General features: G+C 58.2%; 1 protein-coding gene across 1 annotated transcript in view; it reads right to left on the reverse strand.

Annotated features, from left to right (window-relative positions):
* Positions 1-21786, reverse strand: part of LOC119092344 (dedicator of cytokinesis protein 7-like) — a 36268-nt gene extending 14482 nt beyond the window's left edge. The window contains 31 exon segments of the mRNA XM_037215308.1: positions 122-274; positions 692-826; positions 1093-1455; positions 1954-2130; positions 2839-2880; positions 3114-3214; positions 3763-3938; positions 4549-4808; positions 5569-5727; positions 7036-7216; positions 7509-7635; positions 8316-8336; positions 8769-8869; positions 9499-9680; positions 10078-10246; positions 10698-10801; positions 11405-11593; positions 12073-12217; positions 12675-12816; positions 13158-13292; positions 14193-14373; positions 14635-14843; positions 15327-15495; positions 15861-16137; positions 16583-16670; positions 16673-16703; positions 17759-17941; positions 18266-18467; positions 18972-19156; positions 19578-19695; positions 21596-21786. Coding sequence (XP_037071203.1) covers positions 122-274; positions 692-826; positions 1093-1455; positions 1954-2130; positions 2839-2880; positions 3114-3214; positions 3763-3938; positions 4549-4808; positions 5569-5727; positions 7036-7216; positions 7509-7635; positions 8316-8336; positions 8769-8869; positions 9499-9680; positions 10078-10246; positions 10698-10801; positions 11405-11593; positions 12073-12217; positions 12675-12816; positions 13158-13292; positions 14193-14373; positions 14635-14843; positions 15327-15495; positions 15861-16137; positions 16583-16670; positions 16673-16703; positions 17759-17941; positions 18266-18467; positions 18972-19156; positions 19578-19695; positions 21596-21654 — 4764 coding nt within the window. The 5' untranslated portion in view covers positions 21655-21786.
* Positions 21787-26595: the final 4809 nt, after the last annotated feature.

Below are 26595 nucleotides of genomic sequence, written 5' to 3' on the forward strand. Positions count from 1 at the left end.
GTCCGTCGCCCGTGCACGCTGGCTTCGCGTGTCGCGCAGGCGCCTTCAGACCGGCCCGCCCCACCCGCACCGGGCAGCGGGCTCCGCCCGGCTCGGCCAGTCGCCGGCGCTCAGTTCGTACGTTGCCGATCTCGAAGTTCTGTCGCATGAGCAGGTAGAGCGAGGCGGACGCCTGGCTGCGCGTGCCCGACACGGCGCTGCTGCAGTGCTCCAGCAGGCGCAGGCACAGGTCGGCGCAGTGCTCCGCCTCCTCGACGAACAGCAGCGACGAGTACTGTCCGGCGGCGCGGGCGCGCGTTAGTTCGTGCGAGGCCGGCGTCAGCTCGACAACCGCCAGACAAGAGGTGAACGGAGTGTGGCTACAACGCGTCCCGATCGTGTCAAATGGAGCCATGCCGCTTCGACCCACTCTCGATTGTCCGCAGGCGTTTCTGAATCGTCCTCGCGGCGAAAAAACATACTCTCTACGCAGCGCTACGCGTCGACATGGGCCATCTGAGCGAAGAGTACGCGCGACGGTGATGGGGCAAAACGGCCACACAAAGCTGCGGGAGCGCCACACAGCGCCTGCCCCAGCGGTCTGCCTATGCCACTGGCCAGGTGACAGGAGTGCCCAGCTCCGCACTACGACGCGGGTGGCCGCCGCAGACAACTGCGCACTGGGAGGGGGTCGCCCACGGCCCGTGCCAACCTTTGTGACTAGGGAGCGCTGCGTGGCGAACATGTTGGCGATGACGGCCGTGCTCTGGTTGCAGGAGAGCGCGTGCAGCAGCACGCGGAACGCCATGCCCAGCAGGCCGTGGAGGCCATCCTGACTAGACAGCACCTGGACGAACAGGCGTCAGAACAGCCATCAGGCGTCAGAGCAGTCATTAGGCGTCAGAATACAGCCATCAGGTGTCGGAACAGCCGTCAGGCGTCAGAACAGCCCTCAGTACGGCAACTTGAAATCGTAACGAAAACAACAACTACATCGTCAGAGATGTCGGCGCTTCGACTCCATCAAACGCCTCGGTGATTTCAGCCGCCGCCATCCTTCCGGCGTCCCACCCTGCCCTCGGCGGCGGCCGCCGCCAGCGGCTGCGGACGCACCTGGATGACCGTCTCGAGCGCGCTCAGCACCACCATGCTGGCCTCGGCGGCCAGGCTGCGCTCGGCGGCCGGGTCGGCGGGCTCGGCGTCCGCTCGGCCCGGCCGCTCCGGGTCCAGCCGCCACTGCGGCGCCGTCTGCTCCTTGCGCCAGCGCAGCCGGTCGGGCGTGGCGGCGGCGGCCGGCGGCGGCGGCGTGGGCGCGGCCGGCGCCGGCGACGCCTGCAGCTGCGAGCGCCGCCGCATCAGCTCGCTCCGCGCCGAGCCCTGGCCCAGGATCATGTCCTCCAGCCGCGACTTGGCCTCGACGGCGCGCGTGGAGCCGCGCAGGCTCGGCTGGCTCGCCAGAGGTGACTGGCGCCGGCCCTGACGGCGGGGACGGCGCGTCAGTCCGGCGCCTAGCTACGGACGGCGGCCGAACGGGTCAGGTCAACTCAGCGCATCAGTACTCAGCGACAGCCGACAAAAAGCAATGCAGGGCCACCACGCAAAAGTGCTAGTGCCCGTGCCACTCGGTCAAAACCTTCATCCAAGGCTGAATTACACGTAGTCAGCGGCACGTCCAGAAACATCTGAATGATCATTCAATTTCCTCAGCAAGCACCAACGACAGAAGCGCCTCCGGTTTCATGAACATTACGACAGGACATAACACCCAATCGCGAAGCTTTCCGGCGCCGATGGCCCTGCCGCCTCCCGCGCAAGAGCAGTGGCCTTGCCGCGTTCGTGCAGGCCGCTGCAGGATCACTTCCGCCCAGTTCCAGGAAGAGGGTCCGGAAAACACAGGCCGCCGCGGTGGCTGGCCGGAAGTGTCCACTCCGCCGAGCCGCGCGCCGCCCACCTCATGGCCGACGGGCTGCCCACCTTGTACTCGAAGCAAGACACGGCCGTGTGCAGCAGCCGCAGCAGCAGCTGGATGCGCGACGGTCGATACTCGGCCCAGGTGGCACGCAGCACGTCCGCGCGCGTGTTTTTCAGCACCCACAGTACGCAGGTCAGCAGGTCGCGGCTCGTCTCCGGCCGAATACCCGACAGGCCGCTCTGGGGAGCAGCGGACGTCAAACAGGCCGATCTGGGGAGCACCGGACGTCAGACAGGCCGCTCTGGGGAGCACCGGACGCCAGACAGGCCGCTCTGAGAAGCACCGGATGTCGGACAGGCTCCTCTGGGGAGCACATGTCATACAGGCTGCTCTGGGGAGCACCGGACGTCAGACAGGTCGCTCCGAGGAGCACCGCGCGTCAGGCCGCTCAGGGGAGTACTGGGCGTAAGACAGACCACTTGGAGGAGCACAAAATGTGCGACACCCCGACGCACAAGTCAACAGGTCTGCATATCCGCGATGAAATACGCGGCCGCACAATGCAATTCGCTGCCTGTACCGAGACTTACTCAACAACTGTTGACTAAACCGCAACATCCTGCCTCAAAGAGTACATCCCCTAATATCGCCTGATCGCAACCAACTGTGATACATGCAATGTCTCTTGTCTAGGCAATGAGTGACAAAAGCAAGCTATCACACATGCCTGCTTCTGCTATCTGTAACAGCTATATGTACACGTGTACGAACTACAGTGTGGTGCAACTAACAAAAGCGGGCATTGGGTGACAATATAACGTGCAGACATCACAGCCAGATTGTGTCAGAATTTTAAAAAGTGCAGCTAAACCAAATTCATGACGATAAAATTGTGAAGAATGACCCGAAACAACAGATGCTCCAACCGTAAACCGGGGAGAACTTACGAAGTAGGACATGTCCGGAGTGATGGTACTCGACATATCCAGCTGCATGAAACGAGCATCACCCCTGAGCAGAGCCTCACAACGGTCCACGCGCTTAGCCACAATAACAGCTGGTCAGCGACGCGTTACCACAGCCCTGACCACCCACGCCCTGCTCGCCGCACCACTGTCCTGTGTAGCCCGACCTTCCCAAACACCACACAGCAGGGGCCGCCAGCCCGCCCGAGGCCACTGTCCAGCACACGGGGTGCAGACGGCGGCGCGTCGGCGCTCACCTGGGCATCGCGAGCGGCGTCGTCACCGGCCGCGTCCCGGCCCCCGTTCAGCAGCTGGGCGCCCAAGGTGCCGCCCTCCCGGGACAGGTAGCCGCCGCGACCTGTGCCGGCCCCGTTAGAGGTCAGAGCTCGCCGGTCGGCCCGGCGGCCGCGCGGCCCGGCAGATCACCGCGCGGACGGGAGTAGTGTGCGACAAGCCCGCTCACGAACACGCTCTGCCGAGGATGTACTCTAGTGCGGATCTGGTTCAAGAGCAAGCTGACTGCGCTGGCATTCAATAATGTGTCCAAATAGGAACCTGACAGCTCTCACGTCCTTCGCAAATGCATGTTGTGCTCTTCATCAATGTCCCGAACAGTATCTGCAGTTTGTCATGTCGTCAGCACGACCAGGCGCGAGGAGTTCGACGAGGAGTTCCAGGCTCGAGGAGCGCACGCAATCACGCACAGTTCCCGAGACAACGCGTCAGCTCGGCGGCCAGGGCAGCGTGTGAGACGATGCCCAAGGGCGGCGCTCTGCACTGGCGAGCGCGCCTCCCCGCATGCGCCTCTCGTCGTTTCTGTCGCTCTCTGCGCAGCCCGGCCGGCCGGACTCGGGCACGGCCGGGGCGAACGAGAGCCGGGCGGCCGGCCGCCGGCGCCCCACTCACCTTGCGCGCTCCAGTCGTGCACGTGCTCCAGGTTGTCCAGCACGACGGGCAGCAGTGGCAGGTAGAGCAGCGCCACGCGCGCCTTGGCCGTCGGATCCTGGAAGCGCGGGTCGGCGTCGTGCCAGGCCAGCAGGTTGCGCACCACGCTCACCGACTTGCTGTGCGTGCCCGAGTTGCTGGAACGACGACGATACCAGTCACGGACAGGGCGACGCTCGCTGGGACGACCACGAAGCAAGGGACTGCAGCACGTGGCGGCGGTCTCTGCCCGGCGGATGAAAGAGCAAACACCGCGTTCAAGTCAGGACGACGAGCGAGCCCCCAGCGGCGACTTCGCGTGCCGTTACTCTGTAACCAACAAACACATCGAACCCGGACTAGACACCCCACAGCCCGAGCACCCGGGCGCGTCGTTGCTCCACCCGCCGTCTGCAGACTGACCCGTCTTACTGAGGACCAGTCAGATCTGTCCGACCTGCGACGCCTGCGGACTGACCTGTCTGACACGCCGACAGGCCTGCCGCGCAGCACCAGGTCCAGCTCGCTGAATACCAGGCTAATCTGTCTGAACTGCGACACCTGTCGACCCACCTGTCTGACATGCCGACTGACCTGCCACGCAGCACCAGGTCCAGCTCGCTGAGCACGAGACTGGCCTGTCTGACACGCTGACTCACCTGCCGCGCAGCACCAGGCCGACCTGCCTGACACTCCGACTGACCTGCCGCGCATCAGCAGGTCCCGCTCGCTGAGCACGGGACTGGCCCGTCTGACACGCCGACTGACCTGCCGCGCAGCACCAGGTCCAGCTCGCTGAGCACCAGGCCGGCCAGGAAGTGCTGCTGCCGGAACTCGGCGCTCAGCTCGGCGAAGCGCGGCCGCTCGTTGGCCACCAGCGTGGACGACAGGTAGGACGACTGCGAGCTGGCCGAGCCCACCGACGGCGTCGGCGAGGCGGCCGGCTGAGCGCTGCTCAGCGGGGTGGCCAGCGGAAGGTTCAGCGAGAAGTAGTGCTCGTGCGAGCACACGATCCGCAGGAAGTCCAGCTGCGGCGGAGGCGCGGCGTCAAGAGGCGGCCTCACGTACGCAGTGACGCCATGCACACGAGCTCCAGAGACGCGAAACATTTACATTTGTATTTGCCTGAGACTGAGAGATGCAATCAACGCTGGCATTACTTTCTTCAGCAGGCTCAACTGCCAAGCAAACTGTAACAACCTGAGCACCAATACCACATCAATGCTGTCCTCCGACCGACTTACTAAGTTCTCACCTCACCAGATACCAGCTGCGTGTGCGAGCCGAGAGACTGGCGCACGTGATCTGGTTGGTGAAGGCCAGGGGGGCGCCCACCTTGAGGTGTGTCAGCTGCGCGTGCGAGCCGAGGCACTGTGCGCGCGCGTGCCCCGGCTGGTGACGGACGGGGGGATGGGCTGCCCACCTTGAGGTGTGTCAGCTGCGCGTGCCCCGGCTGGTGACGGACGGGGGGATGGGTCGCCCACCTTGAGGTGTGTCAGCTGCGCGTGCCCCGGCTGGTGACGGACGGGGGGATGGGTCGCCCACCTTGAGGTGTGTCAGCTGCGCGTGCCTCGGCTGGTGACAGACTGGGGGATGGGCTGCCCCCGTTGAGGTGTGTCAGCTGCGCGTGCCCCGGCTGGTGACAGACTGGGGGATGGGCTGCCCACCTTGAGGTGTGTCAGCTGCGCGTGCCCCGGCTGGTGAAAGACTGGGGGATGGGCTGCCCACCTTGAGGTGTGTCAGCTGCACGTGCCCCGGCTGTTGACGGACGGGGGGGGGGCTGCCCACCTTGAGGTGCGTCAGCTGCGCCGGGTCGGCGGCGAGCGCGCGGCGGGACGACATCTCGCGGCAGTAGAGCCGCACCAGGCCCAGCAGGAACGTGCGGTCCATCACCGACAGCAGATCGTTGATGAAGAAGGCCAGAGCCGCGTTCAGTCGACTCACGTCCTGAAGGCCGCCGTCCGGTCAGACGCCACCAGGCACGTCACAGGGCGTCGCCGAACACACAGGATCTGTGCCAGACGCAGGCCACCGCTGCCACCGATCAGTCAGCTGCTGTCGTGCAACACTACAGACACATTTCGCCCGGGTACGTGCTAGATAGACCTTACCACACGCCAGAGACACATACCACTCGGATACATGCTGTACAGACCTTGTCAGACATGAATGGGCATCAGTTGAGACGACTGCAAGGCATTAAAATCCCCATGAACTGCCTCAGTGACGAGTTTTCAATAGTTTTTAAGTTTTCAGCAAAAGTGGGACAGTATACATAGCACTGTGCACTAAAACAGGGGAGCAGCACCTAATATTGTAAAATGTCAATATTCCATTCAGTCTCATCACGGCCACATGTTTTCACTGCAACCAGCGTTGCACTACAAGGCAAAATGGACATACCAACACCCTAATAGCTAGGTTGATACGGGTGTGCAGTTCACGTAAGGACGAGACTGTTCAAGAGCAGCACACACAATTCTGACGAGCCCCAGCCGTGGCCTTCGGCAGGAGGCGGCAGCGGGGGCAGGGGTGGGGCCTGACGGCGGACGCGGCGCTGACCCCGGGTCGGATGGCGTCGGCGGCGGCCAGCGGGGCGGCCCCGGGCGAGCCGGGCCGCTCGGCGCACTGAGCCGCCCTGCAGCGCGGGTGGCGCGGCGGCAGCGTGGCGCTCCGCTTGGGGGAGCGCAGCGTGCGCGGAGGCGTCGGCGGGTCCGGGGTGGCGGCGCGCTCCTTCGGCAGGTCCGCCACAGGACAGGTCAGGGATCAGGGACACAGGACTGGTCACCGGACGGGAGCCTTATCTGGAGGCAGCCACGGACAGGGCAGGCACCGCGGTTGAACCGGTCATCGCTGCTCTCGCGAGTCCAATCGAACGCGCGCGGTTCGCAAAGCTCTGTCTATCCAGCAGCTGTGCGGCTAAAGCAGACATTGCTAGATCGCACCGTTTGCGTGCCTTATAAACAACGCAATTATGATGAAAAAGCAAAAGCGATTCCAGGTCTTCGATCCACACGATCCACATCTACACAACCTAAAACGCCGCGGCGCCGCACACAACCACCGACGTCACGGTAGGGCGACTGCGGGCACACACGGTCTGTCCCAGCTGGGGTTGCACGGTCGCCAAACGCCACCACTGCTCCGCGCCCGGCATACCAAACCACGGCGGCCGACTCAAGCACCGGTAGCGCTCGCTCCCAGCCGCAGGCACCGGTCGAAAGAGCCCCAGTCCGGGCGGTCGAACGCACTCACCCGCGTCACCTCGCGGTTGTCGCGTGTCTGCCGGCTGACAATGTCGTTGGTGATGCTGGTGACCAGCGTGGTGACGTCGTCGGCGAAGCGCTCGGGGAAGCGGTAGCGGCGCGGCGCCTCCATGCGGCCGCTCGACGCCAGGTGACACAGCATCGACTTGAACATCAGCTCGAAGAAGAACCTGCCGGACGCGGCGGCGGCTGAGCCACGCGGCGACGGGTCGGTCGATGCGCAGCCGCCACATGCGAGCGACACGCGACGCTGGCGGGGAACACGCCGCGGCTTCGGCCTTTCATACAGAAGAGAACGCGGCGCGCCGCGTCGTCCGCCCCTTATCAAGCACCAGCTACCACTGTACGTTGCTCACACCAGCGCACCCAGGCCGTTGTCCGGCACGTATTCCCACGTGGTTAGAACATCGATTGCCGCGCGGGGACCCGGTGCTGACACGAGCGCTCGGCGCCGTTGCTCACCAGGGGTTGAGCATCGCCAGCTCTCGCGAGCGGCCGCTGGACACCACCCACTGCAGCGCCAACTCCTCGTGCACCACCTTGCGGGTAGTGGCCGTGCGGCTGGACACCAGCAGCTCCTGACTCACGCCTGTGGCGGCGGGAGGCGAGGTGTCATCGGCGGCAGCGGTCGGAGCGAGCGGCGAGCCACACTGCGAGCGAGCGAGCCGGCCGCTACGCCGGACGCCGGCGTCACCGGCCGCAGCGGCCGGAGCGAGCGGCGAGCTACACTGCGAGCGAACGAGCGAGCCGGCCGCTACGCCGGACGCGAGCGTCACCGGCCGCCTTCACAGCCCACACATCACGCTCAGGGAGCACCCCGCCCCCAGCCATCCCGGCAGGCGCCGAGGGCGAGCGGCTTCGCAGCGGCAGCGGCGTGGAGCGGCGGATGTGGGCCGAGCCGCGGGCGTGCGCTCGACAGTACGCGTGACGGTTTCAGGCAGCGGCAGGCGGCGTGACGGCGACAGCAGGGCGAGCGCGGGGACACGGACTGGTGACGAGGGCGGGTCAACGTGTGGGGCGCCGCGGGTCGGGCGGGCATCTGGCGCACATGTGACGCGCCTATGCCGTTCCCATACACGCGCAGGCAGGCGGACGCGGAGAAAACGGATGCAGGACCACTGGACCGGGGCGAGCGAAAAGCCGTTCGCAGACACAAAGCGATAAGCCACAGACAACGCGACACGGCGACAATCAACACCAGCGATGCGACCAGCCAAACCGACGCGCCTCCCGCCAGGGCCGGCGGGCCGCATCGACTTCGCTCCGTACCTTCGTGCAGCTCTTCCAGCACTGAGTATGCGCCCAAGGGCAGTCACGGTTAGCCTCAACGACTGGTCGACAAGCCATCGTGTCACCGTTAGATAAGACCCGCTGCAGGCGACTGTCACTGAGCGCGGGCCGCGGTCACCAGTGGCATGTTGTCCTGATTTGCTCCCGGTGGCCGCTTTACGAAGGCTAAGCAAAAGAGGTCTAATTCTAACCGTTTGCTATCCACAAAACATACTGGAAAAATATCATGCCCGTCACATACAAAACCTAAGAAGCTGCTTAGATGTTTCACAGCACAAAAGGCCGGGAGAGCGCGCCAGTCCACCTCCCCACCCCCATCCGGGCGTGGACCGGTGCAGCCTCCACAGCACGGGACCGCCTGAGAGGACGCAGAGCTTCCCCTCATCGCCCTTCCTCCGTCGGTCGGCCCCAAGCTGAGCGGCGGCTACTGACCGGTGCGAAGGCTGGCAGTCCGATCCAGGGCGCGACTCAGGATCTGCCCAACCTCCGAGTCGGCGTCCAGCGGCGCCGCCATGTTCGGGTTACTCGTGCTCCTGGCCGGACGACGGAGAGACGGGTCAGGTCACAGTGGGACCCCACCGAGTCACTGACGGACGGAGGCACCCGAGACGGGTCACAGAGGTACCCGAGACGGGTGGCGGCGCGTCAGGAGGCAGGTGACGGCGAGTCAGAAGGCACGCGATGGCGCATCAGGAGGCAGGTGACGGCGAGTCAGGAGGCAGGTGACGGCGAGTCAGGAGGCAGGTGACGGCGAGTCAGGAGGTAGCTGACGGCGCGTCAGGAGCCAGGTGACAGCGAGTCAGGAGGCAGGTGACGGCGAGCCAGAAACCAGGTGCCGGCGAGTCATGAGGCGGGTGACGCCTATTCAGTTGGCACCGCGCATAACCTCGCAAGTTGTGCGTTATTACATAAAACATTCACGAGCTTCCCGTGACATAAAGACCTCCATCCTCACCTACACAACCCGACTCTGCCAACCGGCTATCAGACCCTGCTCCAATCCCCAGAGTCCAGAATCCCGCCAAATGCCTGGACGGGCTGCCGGCTCTCGGCGGCGGCCCCAATGGTACCCTCCGCCGGGTCGCGGCGAGGGCTGACGCAGACAGTCTGCGTCTCCGCCCCCGTCTCGGAGCGTCCCGGCCCGCGCGCGAGCGTCTCCCACCTGCTGAAGGTGCGGGCGCGCGGCAGCGAGGAGGCCCGGCCGACGTAGGCGGGGCTGTGCGGCGGCGAGAGGCCGCCCAGCACCGGCTCGGCCGCGCCCTGCGGCAGCGTGCACTGGTACCGCACGTACGTCATCAGCAGCGCGTTACGGCCGTGCTGATCGTTACGCGACTCCAGCAGGTCCTGCCGGCGGGGAGGGCGGATGTTAGCGGGACGCCCGCAGCCGGACGTCCGGCGCCACACACCAGCCAGGCCGCAGCCGTTGCGCGCAGCCGTTCACTGTTGTGAAGAACCCGCTTAGAAAGAATTGCAGAGCCACCAGAACAGCGACAGACCAGTTGGAAAGCGAAACGAAAAAGAATCGGTGTCTGTTCTGCTCGGCCTGCTTTCTATTCAATGAAACGTACGCCACCTCGTGGAAGCTGCTTATATTTTATAGCCAACATCAGTTTGTAAGCCACAGAGCAAGAGGCACAATCCAAAATTATCCTGGCCAGCGCCGCGGCTGCGGTGGGCGGCTCTGGGCGCCGAGCCGCGCCGGACGCGACCGGCCGTCCGGCGGAGACCGGCAGGCACGCACCGAGACCCGCTGCACCAGCTGTCCGATGGCCTGGAAGCACGGCTGGCCGGTGTTGATGACCTGGCCGGCGACGATCGGCGGCCGCACCAGCAGCTGCAGCAGCCGGTCCAGCAGCAGCGGCAGCAGGCGCACCAGCCGCTCCGGATCGCTCTCGCTCAGCTGCTGGATGCTGGGCGGCGGGAGGGGACGGGACGCGTCAACCCCGCGTCCACGCGCTCGACTAACGGCCAGTCAGCGCTGAACCCCGGACAGCTCTGCTGACGGGCTGAGCGGCGCGCCACTCTGGCACGCCGGGCGAGCTGGACCCGTCAGAGACCTGGCGCGTGGGGGCTCGCGGCGCGTGTGACGCGTAAGTGAGACTGTGAATAGTCCAGCGAATGGCAAGAGTTGAGCGCGACTGTGCTGACTGTTACAATAGATGCACTGTGACCAGTTGTCCCCCACACGTCAAACGTGCCACAGTGTGAACCGTCAAACCTTAGAGAACGCGCAAAACATGTACGCGACGAACGAAAAACTATTGTCTCCCTCTCCTCAGCAGGTGATACTGGGTAATCATGGTCTACCAATGGACCGGTCGTGCCTGAGCGCGGACCACCGGCCGGCTCTCCGGCACCCACCTGCGGTTCAGCTCCGCCTCGACGTTGTTCTCTCCGATGCGGGGCGGCACCACGCCACTCTCCACCACCCGACACATGGAAAGGAAGCTGTCGATGCCCTTGTCCTGAAACACACCACAGCACAGTCATGCATCCCGCAGTGCAAATATTAACAGGCGCAGCACGAATGACGGGCTTACGCGGCTGACAACTCATGTCACTTTCTCTCCTTTCAGAAACAGGCGATTTATCAGGAAAGGACTCGTTCAAGCCCTAAGCTGGTTATGTTAACTGGCATAATAAAACCGCTGATTTTTTAATGGAACAGATGACAGGCTCACACAGCATACGGCTAGCTTAAAAAACTAGGCTTTGTTTACGCATGTGTGTAGTGCAAGACCTAGTCACGAAGAAACTAGTATTAGCACAGCGACTAAACGTGATCAGAGCCCCTCGACGGGTTAACTGACACGGTAACAAGCCATCTATAACAACGTAGCAACTAAGACACCCAACCGAGTCACCCAGCATCACCGTATGGCAGCACAGCGCGAGAGACGTCTCCAAAAAATCCGTGTTGCCCCATTCAGTTCTAGCGAGGAGCATCGAAAGCAGCGAACGTCCAGCGAGTTCGTCCGCTGCCCCCTCACCACCTGTGCTGACGGCGGCAGGGCCCGCCCGGATCCCTTCACGACGACACATCCGCCGTGCCCCCGCCCGTCACTCACCTGGGCGTGCACGGACGTCTCGGCCGTGATCGAGACGGAGAAGAGCGGCCGGTGGTTGTCGACCCACTTGACGCCGGGCAAGTTGATGTCGGGCGTGATGTAGGGGTAGTTGGGCGGCGGCGGCTCCAGCAGCACCGGCAGGCACGCGTCGCCCGTGTTCAGGCGGCCGTCTCGGAACACCGGCAGCCACTGGAGCAGGACGGCGTCACACGGCGTCACACGGCTGACGTGACGCTGGGTCACAGAGCGGCCACTCGGCGGCAGGCAGCGGCGGCCAACGTCACAGGACGTAACGCTGGGTCACACAACGGCCACTCGGCGGCAGACAACAGCGCACGTCATCACACGCTGGGTCACAGAGCGGTTACCGGCACAGGACAGGGTCACGGCGCCACGCCCGGAGGCACTGGCACCGGGCACAACGTAACGTTACGTGGGGACGCACAGGTGGCCGCCTCCCCGGAACAAAAGACCAGCACCTACCAACATGCCACCTCCCCACACGGACAGCCATTGGCACAGCTCGGTGCACACAACGCCACATGACAGAAGCAAACGGCAGCCGAACATCACTGGCATGCTCTTATGAAATTGGGCAATCGTCGGTGGGTGCTTCCACGTCGCGGCAAGGAAAGACGAAGTGCAGGCAGCCAGACTCCGGACGTTACCGTGTATCCGATCGGGGTGGCGGCGCTGGTCTGCTCCTGCTTGCGCGGCTGGCAGCTGATGTGGAAGAAGGTGAACAGCAGGTGGTGCGCGTCCGTCAGGTTAGCCGGCAGCTTCAGCTTGATCTCGTCGTAGAAGTCCGGCATCCTGGGAGGCAGGGCGACCACCTTGTCAACCAGACGGCCACCAGTCTCACTCGCAGACCTGGCACAAAAATGGCCAGACAACTGGCGTCCACGCAGCACGGCAAAGGAGCCGATAACGTACCCTCGCGAGGATCCTGCCCAGCGTCTTGGAATCTACCGACAACGCGCCCCAAATTATCAGCCACTCCACCTCAGGATGGCGCTCCAACAACACGTTAGAATAAGGCAAGCGTGCACAACGGCGCAGTGTTCCGTCATCTCCCCTCGCGTCCGACGTCCCATCCACCGTTCGACTCCGCAAGAGCTCTTCCCAGAGCGGCGCCTCACTGGACTGCCGCGCCGAGCACACCACACCCATGTGAGCGCATGCTGGGTACAAGCGGCGCCTCACTGACTGTCGCATCGATCACACCACGCCCGTATGAGCGCGTGCTGGACGCGGACGGCGCCTCACTGACTTGTTGTGGTAGCTGACGGCCGTGTGCGCCTCGCTGACGAACTCTGGCATGGAGGAGCGGCCGAAGATAACCGGCATGGGCGCGCCCGCACCCTCGCCGTTCAGGAACTGCACGCGCACGGCGATGTTGCGGGCTGATATGCCTGCGGGCGCGGCACACCCGGGATTGGGGTGAACAGCACCAACCCATAGAGAACGGGGCGAAGCGGGAACGGACAGCTTGTCAGAGCTGCGCCAGGTCAGACGACAGACAGAGCATGTGGACCCGCATAGTTCACGCTGACGGAGCTGCTGACAGGCAACCACGCTGGTAGAAGGCATGCAATAGGAACATGTCAGGCAGGTACAAACGGTTTGAAAATCCCAATGAGTGCATCGGAACGCACGCTACAACTGAATCAACAGCAGCTCCAATTGCAGTTGAATAGGGACCCCGCCAGGGGTGCGTGTTTCAAGCCAGCTGCGACGGCGCGGGCCGCGTTACCTGGCTTGTTCGGGTAGTTGGTGAAGTTGACGCTCTTGGGCGACACGAACAGCACGCTGCGGTAGAGGAAGTGCGGCTCGTACACCGCCTGCGAGGGGAACTCGAGCAGCTCCTTGCAGGGCCGGCACTTGTCGTCTGGCGGACGGGCGGGGCGACGGTCAGCACGGCACGGTACACTGGGCACGAGGGGCGCCGCCAGCGCCGCACGGTCACGCCGACGCCGCCGGTTCGGCGGAAGACGGACGCGCAGCGTCCGCGCACACCAGCACGCCTGCCGCATACGGCAGGCAACACAGCGATGCGAACCGAAAAAGATGATAGGTTTGTAGAAGAGATGATGAAATTGAAATGAATGATACGAAGTGAGACTGAATGTAAGCACTAGCATCCTGACGCCAGAAATGAAACCGGGGAAAATCTACGAACGATTGGCAGTACAATATTATCAGCTATCGGCCTCCAGAATTACGGGAAGCCAACATGCAATGTTGTGATGCCTCAGGATTCAGGATCGTGCCAAGGATGGTGACAAAAGCGGACAAGCCACTCAGAGACAGAAGCAAGCCAGACGACCACCACTAGAAAAAACACACAAATAAAGAAAATGTCGAAGTCCCTACAAATAGCTCGCGATGGTAATTAGCTGATTAACAAAGGTGACGAAGCATCAAGCACCAGCTCAACGTCGCAAAACGGGCTGGCAGAACGCACAAACCCACGCACAAACGCAACCGAATACCCCTACAAATGACGGCCGAGTGAGCCAGGCGACTCACAGGTGTCTGGAAACAAAACCAAGCGGTCAGCGCGGCCGGCGGGCGCCGCCGACTACTCACAATCATCACCCTCCAGCGGAACGGCTGCGTGCAACGGAGCGCGCGGGCCGTGAGACAGTGGCGGCGCCGGCCGGTCGCCTCACATGCAGCGTCCTACGGCCAAATATAACGGCGTGTGTGACGGACGAGCCTTGGTCACGCGGCGGTGGTCAATAGCCCGCCCTCACCCGCTGCGGCCCCCCGGACGCGCCTGCCTTACCGGGATACGGCCTGATTTTGGCCAGCTCCGGCGTCAGGCAGTTCTTGACCTCGTCCGGACACGGCGATATGTCCAGCTTGAGCGTGCCGCCGATGCACTTGAGCTTCTTCAGCCCGCTGCTGGGCCGCTTCAGGTCCTGCAGGTGCTTGAACAGGTCCTCCTCCTTCAGCCGGTCGCTCTCCTGCAGGCGCGACGAAAGCGCGGCGTTACGCCTCTCCGACCCGTTCGGCGTTCTACAGACACGCTCGCACGCAGTCGCCCTTGAACACGCTCCAGATCACGGGCCGGGCCCATTCTCGCGCGACGCTCAACGCTGCCGGTGCGCGGGCGGGAGACGCACCACCTTGTCCACATATCGCGCGCGAGAGGCGAAGCGCGGCGGGCTCACCGCGCAGCGACGGCACCCCGCAGCCGGCGCACGCCCCGCTCATCCTGCTCTCACCTGCTTGAAGAAGCTGGCGACGGTGAGCGTGACGGGCCGGAACGTCTGCAGACTCTGGCCGAACTGCTCGGGCGTGAGCGTGCGCCGTTCACTGAAGCTGCGCCGCTCGAACGAGCCGCGCCGGCCCAGGCCGCCGCTGCCGCCGCCGCCCTCGCCCGCCGCCGGCCGCTTGCGGAACTGGTCGAAACTCGACTGGGAGGACTTGCGCTCTGCCGGCGCCAGAGACAACGTGCGTACGACGTACGTTGCAATTACGTCATGTATCTAATTTAACGATGTGTACTAGCCATTTGTCTCGTTCGCCGCAATTTGTCGGCGGCATTTTGGTTGTATGTTTGATTAGGTTAGAAGATGCTACTGCGGGCTGCAGCGTCAAACACGGCGTTGGATGGTTAGATGGTCAAACATGGTTACGTTAGAAATTAAATGGGATTATGTAGGTGGCACTTATTTTCAGCAAACGTGAACTACTTCTGTCGCCCTATGGATGCGTTCGCAAAAGATCAAGTCAGATCATTAGACACCTCAAGAAGGGCTGATGTTGAAAAACACTGTCGAACTACAAAGGGACAGTGCTGGACACAAATCCCGCTGAGTGCACGTTTGCGACTCGAGAGCAAATGTCGCGCGTGAATTTTTCAGGGAGTCACCAGAGATGTCCAAGGCTGCCGGAGCGCCCTGTCCGCACCCACCGAGACTGTTGGGGTTGCTGGACGTGTCTCTGTCGCCGGCCTCCCGCTCCAGACTGTTGATGCCGTCCACGATGTTGGTCAGGAAGATGGCCGTCCAGGCGAACGGCATGCGATACTGGCCGAGCCGCTCGCAGAAGCCGGCCGCCACGGCGTGTGCCTTCTCCCGGCTCTGCGGCGGATGGAGCGCGGCATTAGCGGCGTTAGCGGCGTCAGCGGCTCCGGCCACGACAGCCGTGCGCCACTCCAGCGGCACGTGGCCTGTCTGGCCCGCTCGTGTCCGCTGGGGTCCAGTCAGTGCGCGGCACGAGCGCCGACCGACCGGAAGTCGGGGAAGTCGATGTCCCGCTGATGGGTTGAGTCAGGCCCGTCGCACTGGCGTCGCAGCGGCATTCTCTCTACTGAGTGCAGCACATGCCGCGGTGGACCCAATGCCAGCCCATGTCAGTGGTTCATAATGAGGAAATAGTTCAGGGTAGGTACTGTAGTCAACTCTTTAGGCGACAGACCAGCGGTGCGACCTCCATTGTGACCCACCTTATCATTGATGTACGGCTCGGCGCACTCGTTGATGTCGCCCTGCATCACCTTCTCCAGCTTGATCACAAGGAATAGGTCCGCCGAGGGGTAGGTGATGTCAAAGATGCAGCTCTTGCTGAGTGTGCTGATGTCGACGTAGGGCACGTGGTCGCGCATCATGCTCTTCATCTGCTCCGAGTTCATGTCGAAATAGAAGTTCTCCGATATCTTCTTCTTCCGGCCGGCGTCGTACAGGGCCATCGAGGCGAAGATGGGCTCGATCGTCACCTCCAGCCTGCCAGGACGCCAGCCTCGTCACGACAGCCGACGACAGCCGCGTGACGCCACCTCACACTGCGGGCTTCTCGGTGACGTCACACCGCCACGCGTCTCCGCACCTCGGCGCCGGGCACCGTGACTGGCGCCGCCACGCGAGACGACACTGCACACGTGACTGGGTCCGCACAAAAGAGCGAGATGTTACAGAGAGATCCGGAGCCGCAAGACGCTACTGCGTCGCGGGCGAGATGCTGAACTGCCGTTAGACGTTGCTGCGGTCACGCTCCCAGACCAGGCAGGAGCTGAGCCTTCAGAGCGCAAACACAGTCACCTATCGTCCCAAAACGTACACCACAAGCTGCCCACGGGTTCAAGACAGCGGCTCGGCTCGCCACGCGGGTGGCGCTGGCGCCCGGGCCGGCCAGCCTGCGCCGCCCCAGGTCACCGCGAGCGCGTCTTACTTGAGCTGGAGACACTTGACGAGGATGCGGTGGCCACGGTGCTCGGCCGGCAGCGGCGGCGCGGCGCGGCGCTCTATCACGTCCTCCTCGTCTCGGGCGGGTACAGTGAGAACAGCGAGCCCTGGCCACAGACAGAAGTAGTACGTACGCGTGTGGTACAGCGAAAACAGCGATCCCTGACCACAGACGGAAGTAGTACGTACGGGTGTGGTACAGTGAGAACAGCGATCCCTGACTACAGACGGAAGTAGTACGTACGGGTGTGGTACAGTGAAAACAGCGATCCCTGACCACAGACGGAAGTAGTACGTACGGGTGTGGTACAGCGAGAACAGCGATCCCTGACCACAGACAGAAGTAGTACGTACAGGTGTGGTACAGCGAGAACAGCGATCCCTGACCACAGACGGAGGTAGTACGTACGGGTGTGGTGCAGCGAGAACAGCGATCCCTGACCACAGGCAGAAGTAGTACGTACAGGTGTGGTACAGCGAGAACAGCGATCCCTGACCACAGACGGAGGTAGTACGTACGGGTGTGGTACAGCGAGAACAGCGATCCCTGACCACAGGCAGAAGTAGTACGTACAGGTGTGGTACAGCGAGAACAGCGATCCCTGACCGCAGACGGAGGTAGTACGTACGGGTGTGGTACAGCGAGAACAGCGATCCCTGACCACAGACGGAAGTAGTACGTACGGGTGTGGTGCAGCGAGAACAGCGATCCCTGACCACAGACGGAAGTAGTACGTACGGGTGTGGTACAGCAAGAACAGTGTGCCCTGACCACAGACGGAAGAAGTGCGTAAGGGTGTGATACAGCACGAACAGCGGGCCCTGACCACAAACACGGGTGTGGCACAGCACATCAGAGCCATGGTCAGACACGGCATTTTCCGGTTGGCTTCCAATACACCCACCCACTCGATCCTGTGCCCAGACGTGACGCCCCCGCCCCATCGGGCATGTACTGGTCTTCACACCAGTTGACCTTGGCACAGGCTGGGCTAGTGCCACAGAACCACAAGGCCCGATGCTCTCACACAGATAAATCGGACTATGGGGACGCCTGGATCCGCGCCGCGACCGTGTCATTGTCATCACCCTGGCCTGACCCCGGCCGGCCCCAGCGACCAGCGGCGGCGGCGGTGGCCGGCCGGCGGGCGGGGCGTCTCACCAGGCGGCCCTGCTGACGGCGCGCCTCGTTCAGCCGGTCCAGCGTGTCCGTCGGCACGCGGTCCAGCAGCGACGGCAGCAGCGCATCGGCCGTCGAGTTCTTCAGGTCGAAGTGGGAGGCCCAGCTCCCGCGAGGCGTGTCGGCCATCAGCATGCTGCTGCGGGCCGAGCTGGACGGCGTCGACTGGGAGCGGCCGGGGGACGGAGTCAGCGGCCGGCCGGCCCTCAGGAGGGCGGTAGCCGGCCGAGGAGGTCGGTACCTGGGCTATCTCTGCTCAGGACTGTCGACACTGCGCCACCTGAGCTATATCATGACAGTGTTCTACGTGGGACTGTCGAAAACTGCGCTCCTTGAGCTATCTCGCGACAGTCCTCGGCATAGGACTGTCATCCGATAACTGAAACTTATCACGGCCAGCAGACAACTGAAACAGTACAAAGTGACTGACTGAGCAGTAAAAATGGCTTCAGCAGCGCCCCATTGTTCTACACGCGCTTGAATGGTTACCTTGCTGGCGCCATTAGAGATGGAAAATTCCACTACGCCGTCAACCTCGTACTCCTGATACAGCTCGGCAGATGTCTGCACTTGTGCTTCTAGCGAGCGCTGGTAGATGCCAGCACTGCCGAACTCCGAGTACCGCCGATGGGCGTACACCCAGTCGGACAAGTAGTGGCGCACGCACTCCTGTACATGCAGGTCTAGCGATCTGAGGTAGGAATGAGAAGGCCAAATCAGTATGCCATATATCATACATGTACATAAATCTGAGTCTGGCAGGGTCATGCAACTGGCAATGTCTCATTCGGCTTGAGCATTAGCACATTACCACGACCAGCGTTGTTTGCATTACCCAGCACGCAGCACGTCCATAGGGTGCAGCTACCACTGGCTACAGAAGCAAAGGGAAGAGGGAGAGGGAACAGCTGCTACTCCTCCTCGAACTTTGTCCACAATTAGCACCAAGCCGAAGATGTTACAAGAAAAGAAACAACTCAAACTACTTTGACCCTCACTTATAGCTTTCATCAGCTGGCCTCAGCTACTCCTTTGATGATTCAATGGTATCGGGTCCCTTCGATCACACAAACACTTGGTGGATTCGCGGAATGACACCATCTCATGTGGGGGGGGGGGGGGGGGGGAGGGGGAGCAGCGGGAAAACGGTGCAGCGTCGGCGGTGGTGGTGGCAGGGGGACGGGAGCACACTGACCCGATCTCGTGTTTGTCGGGCGCCAGCGGCCGGACGGTGCGGTATCGGCGCTGTATGATGCCCACGTCGATGTCGTCCGGCGGCGAGTCGAGCAGGTCGCGCAGCTCGTCCGAGGCCAGCTCCAGCTGGTGCGCCTCCAGGAATTCTTCGAAGTCAAGCGGCTCCACCACGTCGCTGCAGCATGTCTGCGACACAGCCGAGGAGTGTGATCGTCATCGAGCCGAACAAACATAGGGGATCGGCGCACGGGGTAGAGGTCATCGCAACACACGGCAAAGGGCGCCGGTCTAACGTATATGAGACGGAGTGGCGGTGACAAGAGGATGGTCCACAAGTCATTGTTCATGTCATATATCTGGGGCTGGGTCTATGACAGAGTTCACGAATAACAAACATGTTTATTTTGTCATCAGCACATCCAAACATCATGGTGCCTTCTGTATTCCCAGCCACAATCAGCCATGACAAATGTAGATGAGTGGATAGCTGCGCCCAGCTGAGCAGCTGCCCACGACGCCCGGTTGACAATAAGCGAGCGGTAACGGGCGGTACAGAGGAGGGGCACCGTCAGCGGACCCTCTGGAGGGTTGAGATGGAGGCCCATACCGAGGAGCTGGGCGACGTCTGCACGCCGGCGATGGTGCGCGCGTCGCGGGTCGTACTGAAAGACACGGTGGAGGAGGCGGCAGAGGCCGCCTGGCGCCGCCGCTCCACGGCGTCATGTCTGAAACAAACCCACAGGAGTTTGCTGCGAGCGGGGCTCCAGTCAGGGTGAAGCACTTGTACGAGGTCAGGCATGGTCTTGGGGGCAATGTCAGGAGCAGGTCATGCTCATCAGACTGCCATGGCATCATATGATTGTAGGGTTCAATAGTACTCATCCTATCTGTCTATTTGACATACATAACCAGGTTACACTGAGAGAAGGGAAAAACAAACAAGAAAACTCTTAGCCCAATTCAACCATGCTTTTGCACCACATTGCACCACATCCTTCTGAGTCTTGCTGCTTTCAGAAAGATGAGACTGCCATGAATCAGCTCACCACAGTAAAAATTGGCAGCAATCCTACACAAAGTTGCAAATGGTTGCAATAAATGTGCATAACAAATACAATTTTTATTCACACCAGCAAGTTTTAGATGATACACCAAGGTCATCATGGCTGTGTGGACATTTGATAACGGACAACAGCATGTTTCCAATGGACGTCAAAGGTGGTTTTGAGTGTCTAAGAGTTTTAGCATTTTAGAAGCATGGTGTAGGATCTCCAAAGAAAAAACTGTCCACAATTAGCAGTGGGTTCTAATAGTTTCTTGACATTTTGTCCAAAATGATCAAAACATATTTATGGAAAGATAAGCTAAGAGTGCAATGGTAAGCAGCATACACAACAAAACTGAAACAATTTAACAATTATTATGGTGTAGTATAGCCATGACTATTTGTCACAGCATATATCAGTATCTTACAGAGAACAGCTGTATTAAGGATATATGAGATGCTGTAATGGAACACCTGCATCTAGCACTCATGGCACATGTGATAAAACTTAAGTAGGATAAAGGACAGTGGTTTTCTAAAAAAAATACACAGATCATTTTCATTAGATGGCTGAACCTTCACTTTTGCTCACATGATTTCAGGCATCTTACAGGTAAGAGCAGGTAACCCTACTCTTATGGTATCAAAATCTAAGCATACAATGATGATTTTGGATGAAACCTGGACAGCCCATTAACCATGGCCTTCCCAAACACCAGGAGCTGCAAAAGAGGTGGAGCGGAACCAGGACATTGAATAATTTATCAAAGTATAACTTCTTTGCAGCACATGATGACTGGCTGATGACCTCAATGTCATTCCTTACAACATGTCAAAATTTTAACACTGAATCAGTATACAAAAGTCCATACACTGCAGATGACATTCATGTGATGTAAGTGCACTGGAACTGGTGCATGCATGCACCAAGTTTAACAATGAGTCTTTTTGGGATGATGATGGTGATTTGGGCTTTGGGGCGCACTGACCACGTAGGTCATGTGGTGAATCTATATGCACTGCTACCAGGGGTGTTCATGCACTTAACTGTGAGCACAGAAATTATTATGTACATGCATTGATATTGCTGCTGTGATTTTGCTGGGATAGTGGGATAGGCACTCCTGGTCACCCATTCATGGGTGGCAGTTGGAAAGTTGCTCCTACGGTGGACACGTTTGCCACAATCTGCATGTTTCAGGCTAGTTTGTAGGTTTTACTCAGTGATATAATTATTACATAACTTTCCAAATTAACAAAAATACAAGTATGGCATGGCAGCAGTGAAAAATTCATGAGCAGCATGCAGTGAAAGGAAAATGTGTATTAGTGCCATCAAACAATACACATTATTGTTAACTTGCAAAACATGTTATGACATTCTTGCCGTGAATTCAACTTTTGTTAAGCCAGCAATCGCAACATTGATATATGTTCTTTTTCTTCCTGATGCAACACACAACTTTATATACAATGAAATCAACCAACAGTGAACAATTTCAATCCTGACAGCTGCCCCACTACCGAAGGGGGGGGGGGTAGAATTGAAAAACAGCCATGAGTGGATATGCAAAACTCACTTGGGAAGTTTTTGAGCAAATGCTCTCCTCTCGTTGCCACCTATGCCTGAGTGGTACATCAGTCAATCACGTCGTAAGAAAATAGCGCTCAAATAGGGAATCACGGTGCGGCTGTCCAGTCTCACACCCCAAACGCAGAGCATTTGGTGGGTGCCAATCACATAACTTGCAAGAATGAACCGATACTTCTAATTCAGCTAGACATGTATCGCCAACGGCTAGAAACAAAGCCAATACATTCTCGGCCACTACCCATAACGATGCGACACCGCTGATAGCGTTATCGAATCCCCGCATCAGAGGCAGAATGCGAAGGGCGGACGTCGACAATTGCAGCGCATGCATCTAAATAACAACGGTGGTCTTAAAACACTGACATGTAAAGAGACGTCACTACTATTACGAGAATATCTCTTTGAGCGCTCAATTTGTGGAAATGTAAATGCACAGAATGCAATCAAAACGCTATATTTCCATGTTTATCACAAGTTTCGTGCTTTGAGCCATGTACACTCCGATTACAGCAGAGGTGAAAAAGGTGATATGGAATTTGCTGCTTGTAAATGAATCGTGAACGTCCCTCTGCGGTTGTGCAGGACATGCACGACGCGCAAGGCGTCATTTGCTTTCCCTTCATGCACGATGTTTCAGTTTTATCAACGCTTAAGCCACTGTCGCCAAGAAGGAAGCGGTGCATTGGCTTTAACATAAGTCCGGTTTTTATGCCGGTTGGTACAGAGCGGGGAAGTCACTGGAGCTGAAACTTCAATGCGCCGCGAACCGCATGACGCCGCTCGTGATGCTGAGGACAGGGGCGTCACTTTATGTATTTCCCGATGGGCTTTAGCCCCTCTTCACCCATGGTGGAGCGAGTCCATCAATACTGCACCGAGCCCTCTCTCGATTGTTGGTACACGAAGTCGTGGGTGTCGATTTCTGAACATGGTTTGGGAGGGGGGCAGATTCGAGGAAGTCGTCGTAAGGGGACGAGCCAAAACCTCTCCGGATTTGTTTCCTAATGTTTTGGTTATATATATAATATGTTTTGGTTATATTTATATATATATATATATATATATATATATATATATATATATAGGTGTGTGTGTGTGTGTGTGTGTGTGTGTGTGTGTGTGTGTGTTGTGTGTGTGTGTGTGTGTGTGTGTGTGTGTGTGTGTGTGTGTGTGTGTGTGTGTGTGTGTGTGTGTGTGTGTGTCTGTGTGTGTGTGTGTGTGTGTGTGCGATGCTTACAGGCTTTTTTCAAGCTCGTATGCGTAGCCACAGCAATCACGCATGGAAGCCTCGCATATTGCATCTGCTTCTCATAAATGGGCCTGTTGTGTGAAGCTGAAGGGATGCGGTCGCAGCCCTCGTTCCATACGAAACAAATATGGTTGTGTATTATTTGTCTATTATGTGCTTAGGATGTCTGTATTCGGGCATTCGTTTACAAGAATTGATTGTCCAGTGCAATGCCCGTGAAGTTAGCGATTTATTCAGCGATTTTTTTCAGCGACGAGCTCCGATTTCCCTAAAGTATGGTTACAAGGTCAATTGTGGCATGAAAACGCTAAAGACGACTCTTATTTTGCAACATCATGTGACCTTCAAGGTCAAAAGCTGAGTCAAAGAACGGCGAGCTCGATATCACCCAAAAATTACCGGCCGATTTTCAACTTGCAAATGTCAGAATATTCAACCATGATTCACGGACATCCCAGTGTACACAATATGTGTGGCTATCATAGCACATTTACACACAAGTTCTCACTACAACGAAATTTCACCGTTGAAACTTATGCATTTAGTGTCAATGTTAACGAATTCATGTAAAATACCGTTGATATTCATTCCAGCATAAGTTAGAAGTATGGTTTTCAACCTTTCCGCAAATACGCCGAGGCAGATGCTCTCCTGTTGAGAATCTTCTTTCCACGTTATCTTCAATGAAAACGGAATGCAAGGCAGCCATACAACTGGGGGACATTCTTCTAAGCTGTTGTGCCTCTGAAGGGAAAGCAACTCTCACCCGTTTCACTTCTAGCATGTGAAAATGAAGCACCCGTCATTTCAATGTCATGCTAAATGCGGGTTGATTGTCGCTGGTTGCTGGGTTGCTGGTTGAGCTGGGTTTTCAGTTATCTTAACTTACGTACGGATACTCGATGCTCAATGAGCGTACCGACGCAGGGACGCAGACAGCCTTGGTAACTGTGGGGTGGGACACAGGGCTGACCAAGCCCTACCCCTGGGAAAAGGCCCCACCCAAAATAAAAGAAGTCATCGGATACGGCCCACTTGATTTCGAAGGGAGCCCTGCTCTTCTTAAAAGCCAGAAGTCACCGATAGATACAATGCTGTTTGTATTTTTAATTAAATTAACAACAGGAAACACGCCGGTGTCATCCATTCTACAATGATTCGGTGGACTCTTTCTAAGCCAATAGCACTCAGGGGCTGAACCGGATTTTTTTTCTGGGTTGTACAGGGCATCGTGCACGTGGATCTTAGATCAAAATAAGGCAATGAATTTGCATTCACATCAAGCTGCTTTGGTCTCAGAATGCTGAACCTTGCTCAGAATGAAGTAAGGGAAGAATAGCATAGCCCAGTTTTAGTCACGTGCGCCCGCAAATCGTACAACAAAAACCCCGACGCCAAGCGTTCCCGTCTCCAGAGGCCGTGCCGCGTTGGTTCCGTGTCTAACACTAGGCGGTGGCCACGGACGGACGAAAACGGCAACGTTTACGAAGCAAGTACCTTTGAACGCGTAAGGATGTCAATTGGAACGCTTGGAAGGTGTTCCGAAAGTATTTGCCATCTCTGCAATTATTCGATTTATGATATAAACGGATTAGCATTATAGGACCCTCGATCCGTTGCAAGAACTGGATGGTAGAACTACACAAGTAAACGTGAAATCTGTATATTCGTGCTGCTGTCGCTGTTGATCTCTTCATAGGATAAGCTCAAATATTAATAGCGGGTTCCCACCTTGTCCCTGCTTAGGAAATGACCCCCCATGGCTTAGATCGGCACAGAGCCGACCGTTGATCTTTGACCGAAATAGAGGCCCGCACTGTCCAAGGGTGTCCCTAATCGGTGCAAGGGGCCCCTTAACTGACATTTGATGGTCCGGCCCTGCATTTATGCCCCCCCCCCCCCAATCGGGCACTTGATCATCGGTCCTGGGGACCCTTCGGATCCTCTGTGGGCTCCTCGAACGCCGTCCCAAGTCGACGCTGGTCTCATTGTCAATACTGGACCCATATTAGGCACTGTGGTCCCCTTGACCGACACAGGAGCCACTTATTGACTTAGGGAGCTCGACTAATGTAAAGCGCGGATCGCAGCCCTTTCTCTGCTTGGTAAATGAGCCCTATGTTCCAGACCTGATACCGGAGTATAATGTGGAGACGAATTTTCGTGTGTCACGATGGTTAAAATTACCACGGTAGTGAGTTTCGTAAAACATGACTGGTTAGGTTGAACGGGAAAAACAGACGTCAAATATACTAAAAAATTGATAACCTCTTGAATTTGCTCCAATTTCCCCCCAGTGATGTTATGGATCTGTAGTCCCCTCCCCACAAACAGAATAGACAGACCTCGTCTCATCCGTTTGCTTGCTTTGTCTCGGCGAAAGACATTGCCGTCGGGCATCATCATGATTTTGTTGACGTCGATCGTCGAAGCCAGATTTCGTTAATGGGTGTAGAGTCGATGTTATGTGGTTTCAAACGTTGTTGGACGTAAACGGCTTCAGGAGCACAGTTGTGTTGATTTGCGTGACTGACAATGTCTGCCATGAAAATCCCATCCGACTGCCGCAAGGTGGGGTGCAGGTGCATCACTCCCGTTAGGCATGTTCGACACGGCTAGTGTTGGTGGTCATGGTCGGACGATTACCGCTATCGATGTCGTCGGCTGGGGTTGATCGTCAGGTTTTGCAACTGTTTGATTGGATATGCATGTTGAAGTGGAGGTTGACACATTGCAACGGTTCCTCCGAATGTAGACGGCTTGTAGCTTGCTTTGTTTTCATTTTCCGATAAAACGTCGTAGCCAAGCAACACAGCTTGCCGCGGTTTGTGTAACTTAAAATCGCTGAATAATGACAAAATATGTCTACAATAGCACAAAACTAGACTACTTTTGGCCATAGCTTTAAATCGCGTGATTAAAAACACGAAAAGTACGGGCAAAAAAACAACAAGAGAACTCAAGTAAACGCGGAACAACCGCGCAGTTTTAAAAGTGCGACTGACGTAGTCAGGCGCACTTAACTGGAAGTGGTATCGCAGTCTTCATTTTCCTTGGTTCTTCTAGCTGTGAAGCAGCAAGTAGAAGCCTTCTTCAAATCTTATATAATTTCGAGCTGTTATTCGTTATGTCCTACATGAACTTGGGCCCCAGAAGGTTGGGGGAGGCAAACTCGGCTTTTTGTGGGGTTGAACATGGGGGGGGGGGCAAACTCGCCATTGAGGGGCCGATTGAACATTGGGGGGCAGTGGCCCACCCAAAAGAATACAAATCGACACCCGTGCACTAAATGCCTAGACGCATCACCGTAAGTAGCATGTTCAGTTGGCACCAAACAGCATCCTGAATGTGGCTAATGTTACTGTCATGCCAACTCAATCATTTGTTTGGACAGTTTGCAAATGTTTGGCAAGCTTTCACATGATACCCGGGTTGGGATAAAGAACAATTGACGGCCATATGCGGCAACTTTTGAAAGTACCGATTGACCCTGAAAAGTTGGCCCACGTCCCCCTCAACGGCGACAATTGCATTTATCGCACAATCGTCACTGCCAGTTGAATGGAGAACACGATCAGCGCCAGCAGAAGCCATCAGTGAGTCTGCACCAATAGGTACCTCGCCTCACCAATTGGTGTGGCAATAGGAACCGGTTTTAGCAAACGAGAAAGCACCAGTTTTGTTTGTATATAAAGGTACGCGATGGTAGTGTAACTGCAAATGTTGCAAAGGCTCTC

Source organism: Pollicipes pollicipes, unplaced genomic scaffold (assembly GCF_011947565.3).
Source record: "Pollicipes pollicipes isolate AB1234 unplaced genomic scaffold, Ppol_2.1 Scaffold_3447;HRSCAF=4054_pilon_pilon_pilon, whole genome shotgun sequence".
NCBI classification, from domain to species: Eukaryota; Metazoa; Arthropoda; class Thecostraca; order Pollicipedomorpha; family Pollicipedidae; genus Pollicipes; species Pollicipes pollicipes.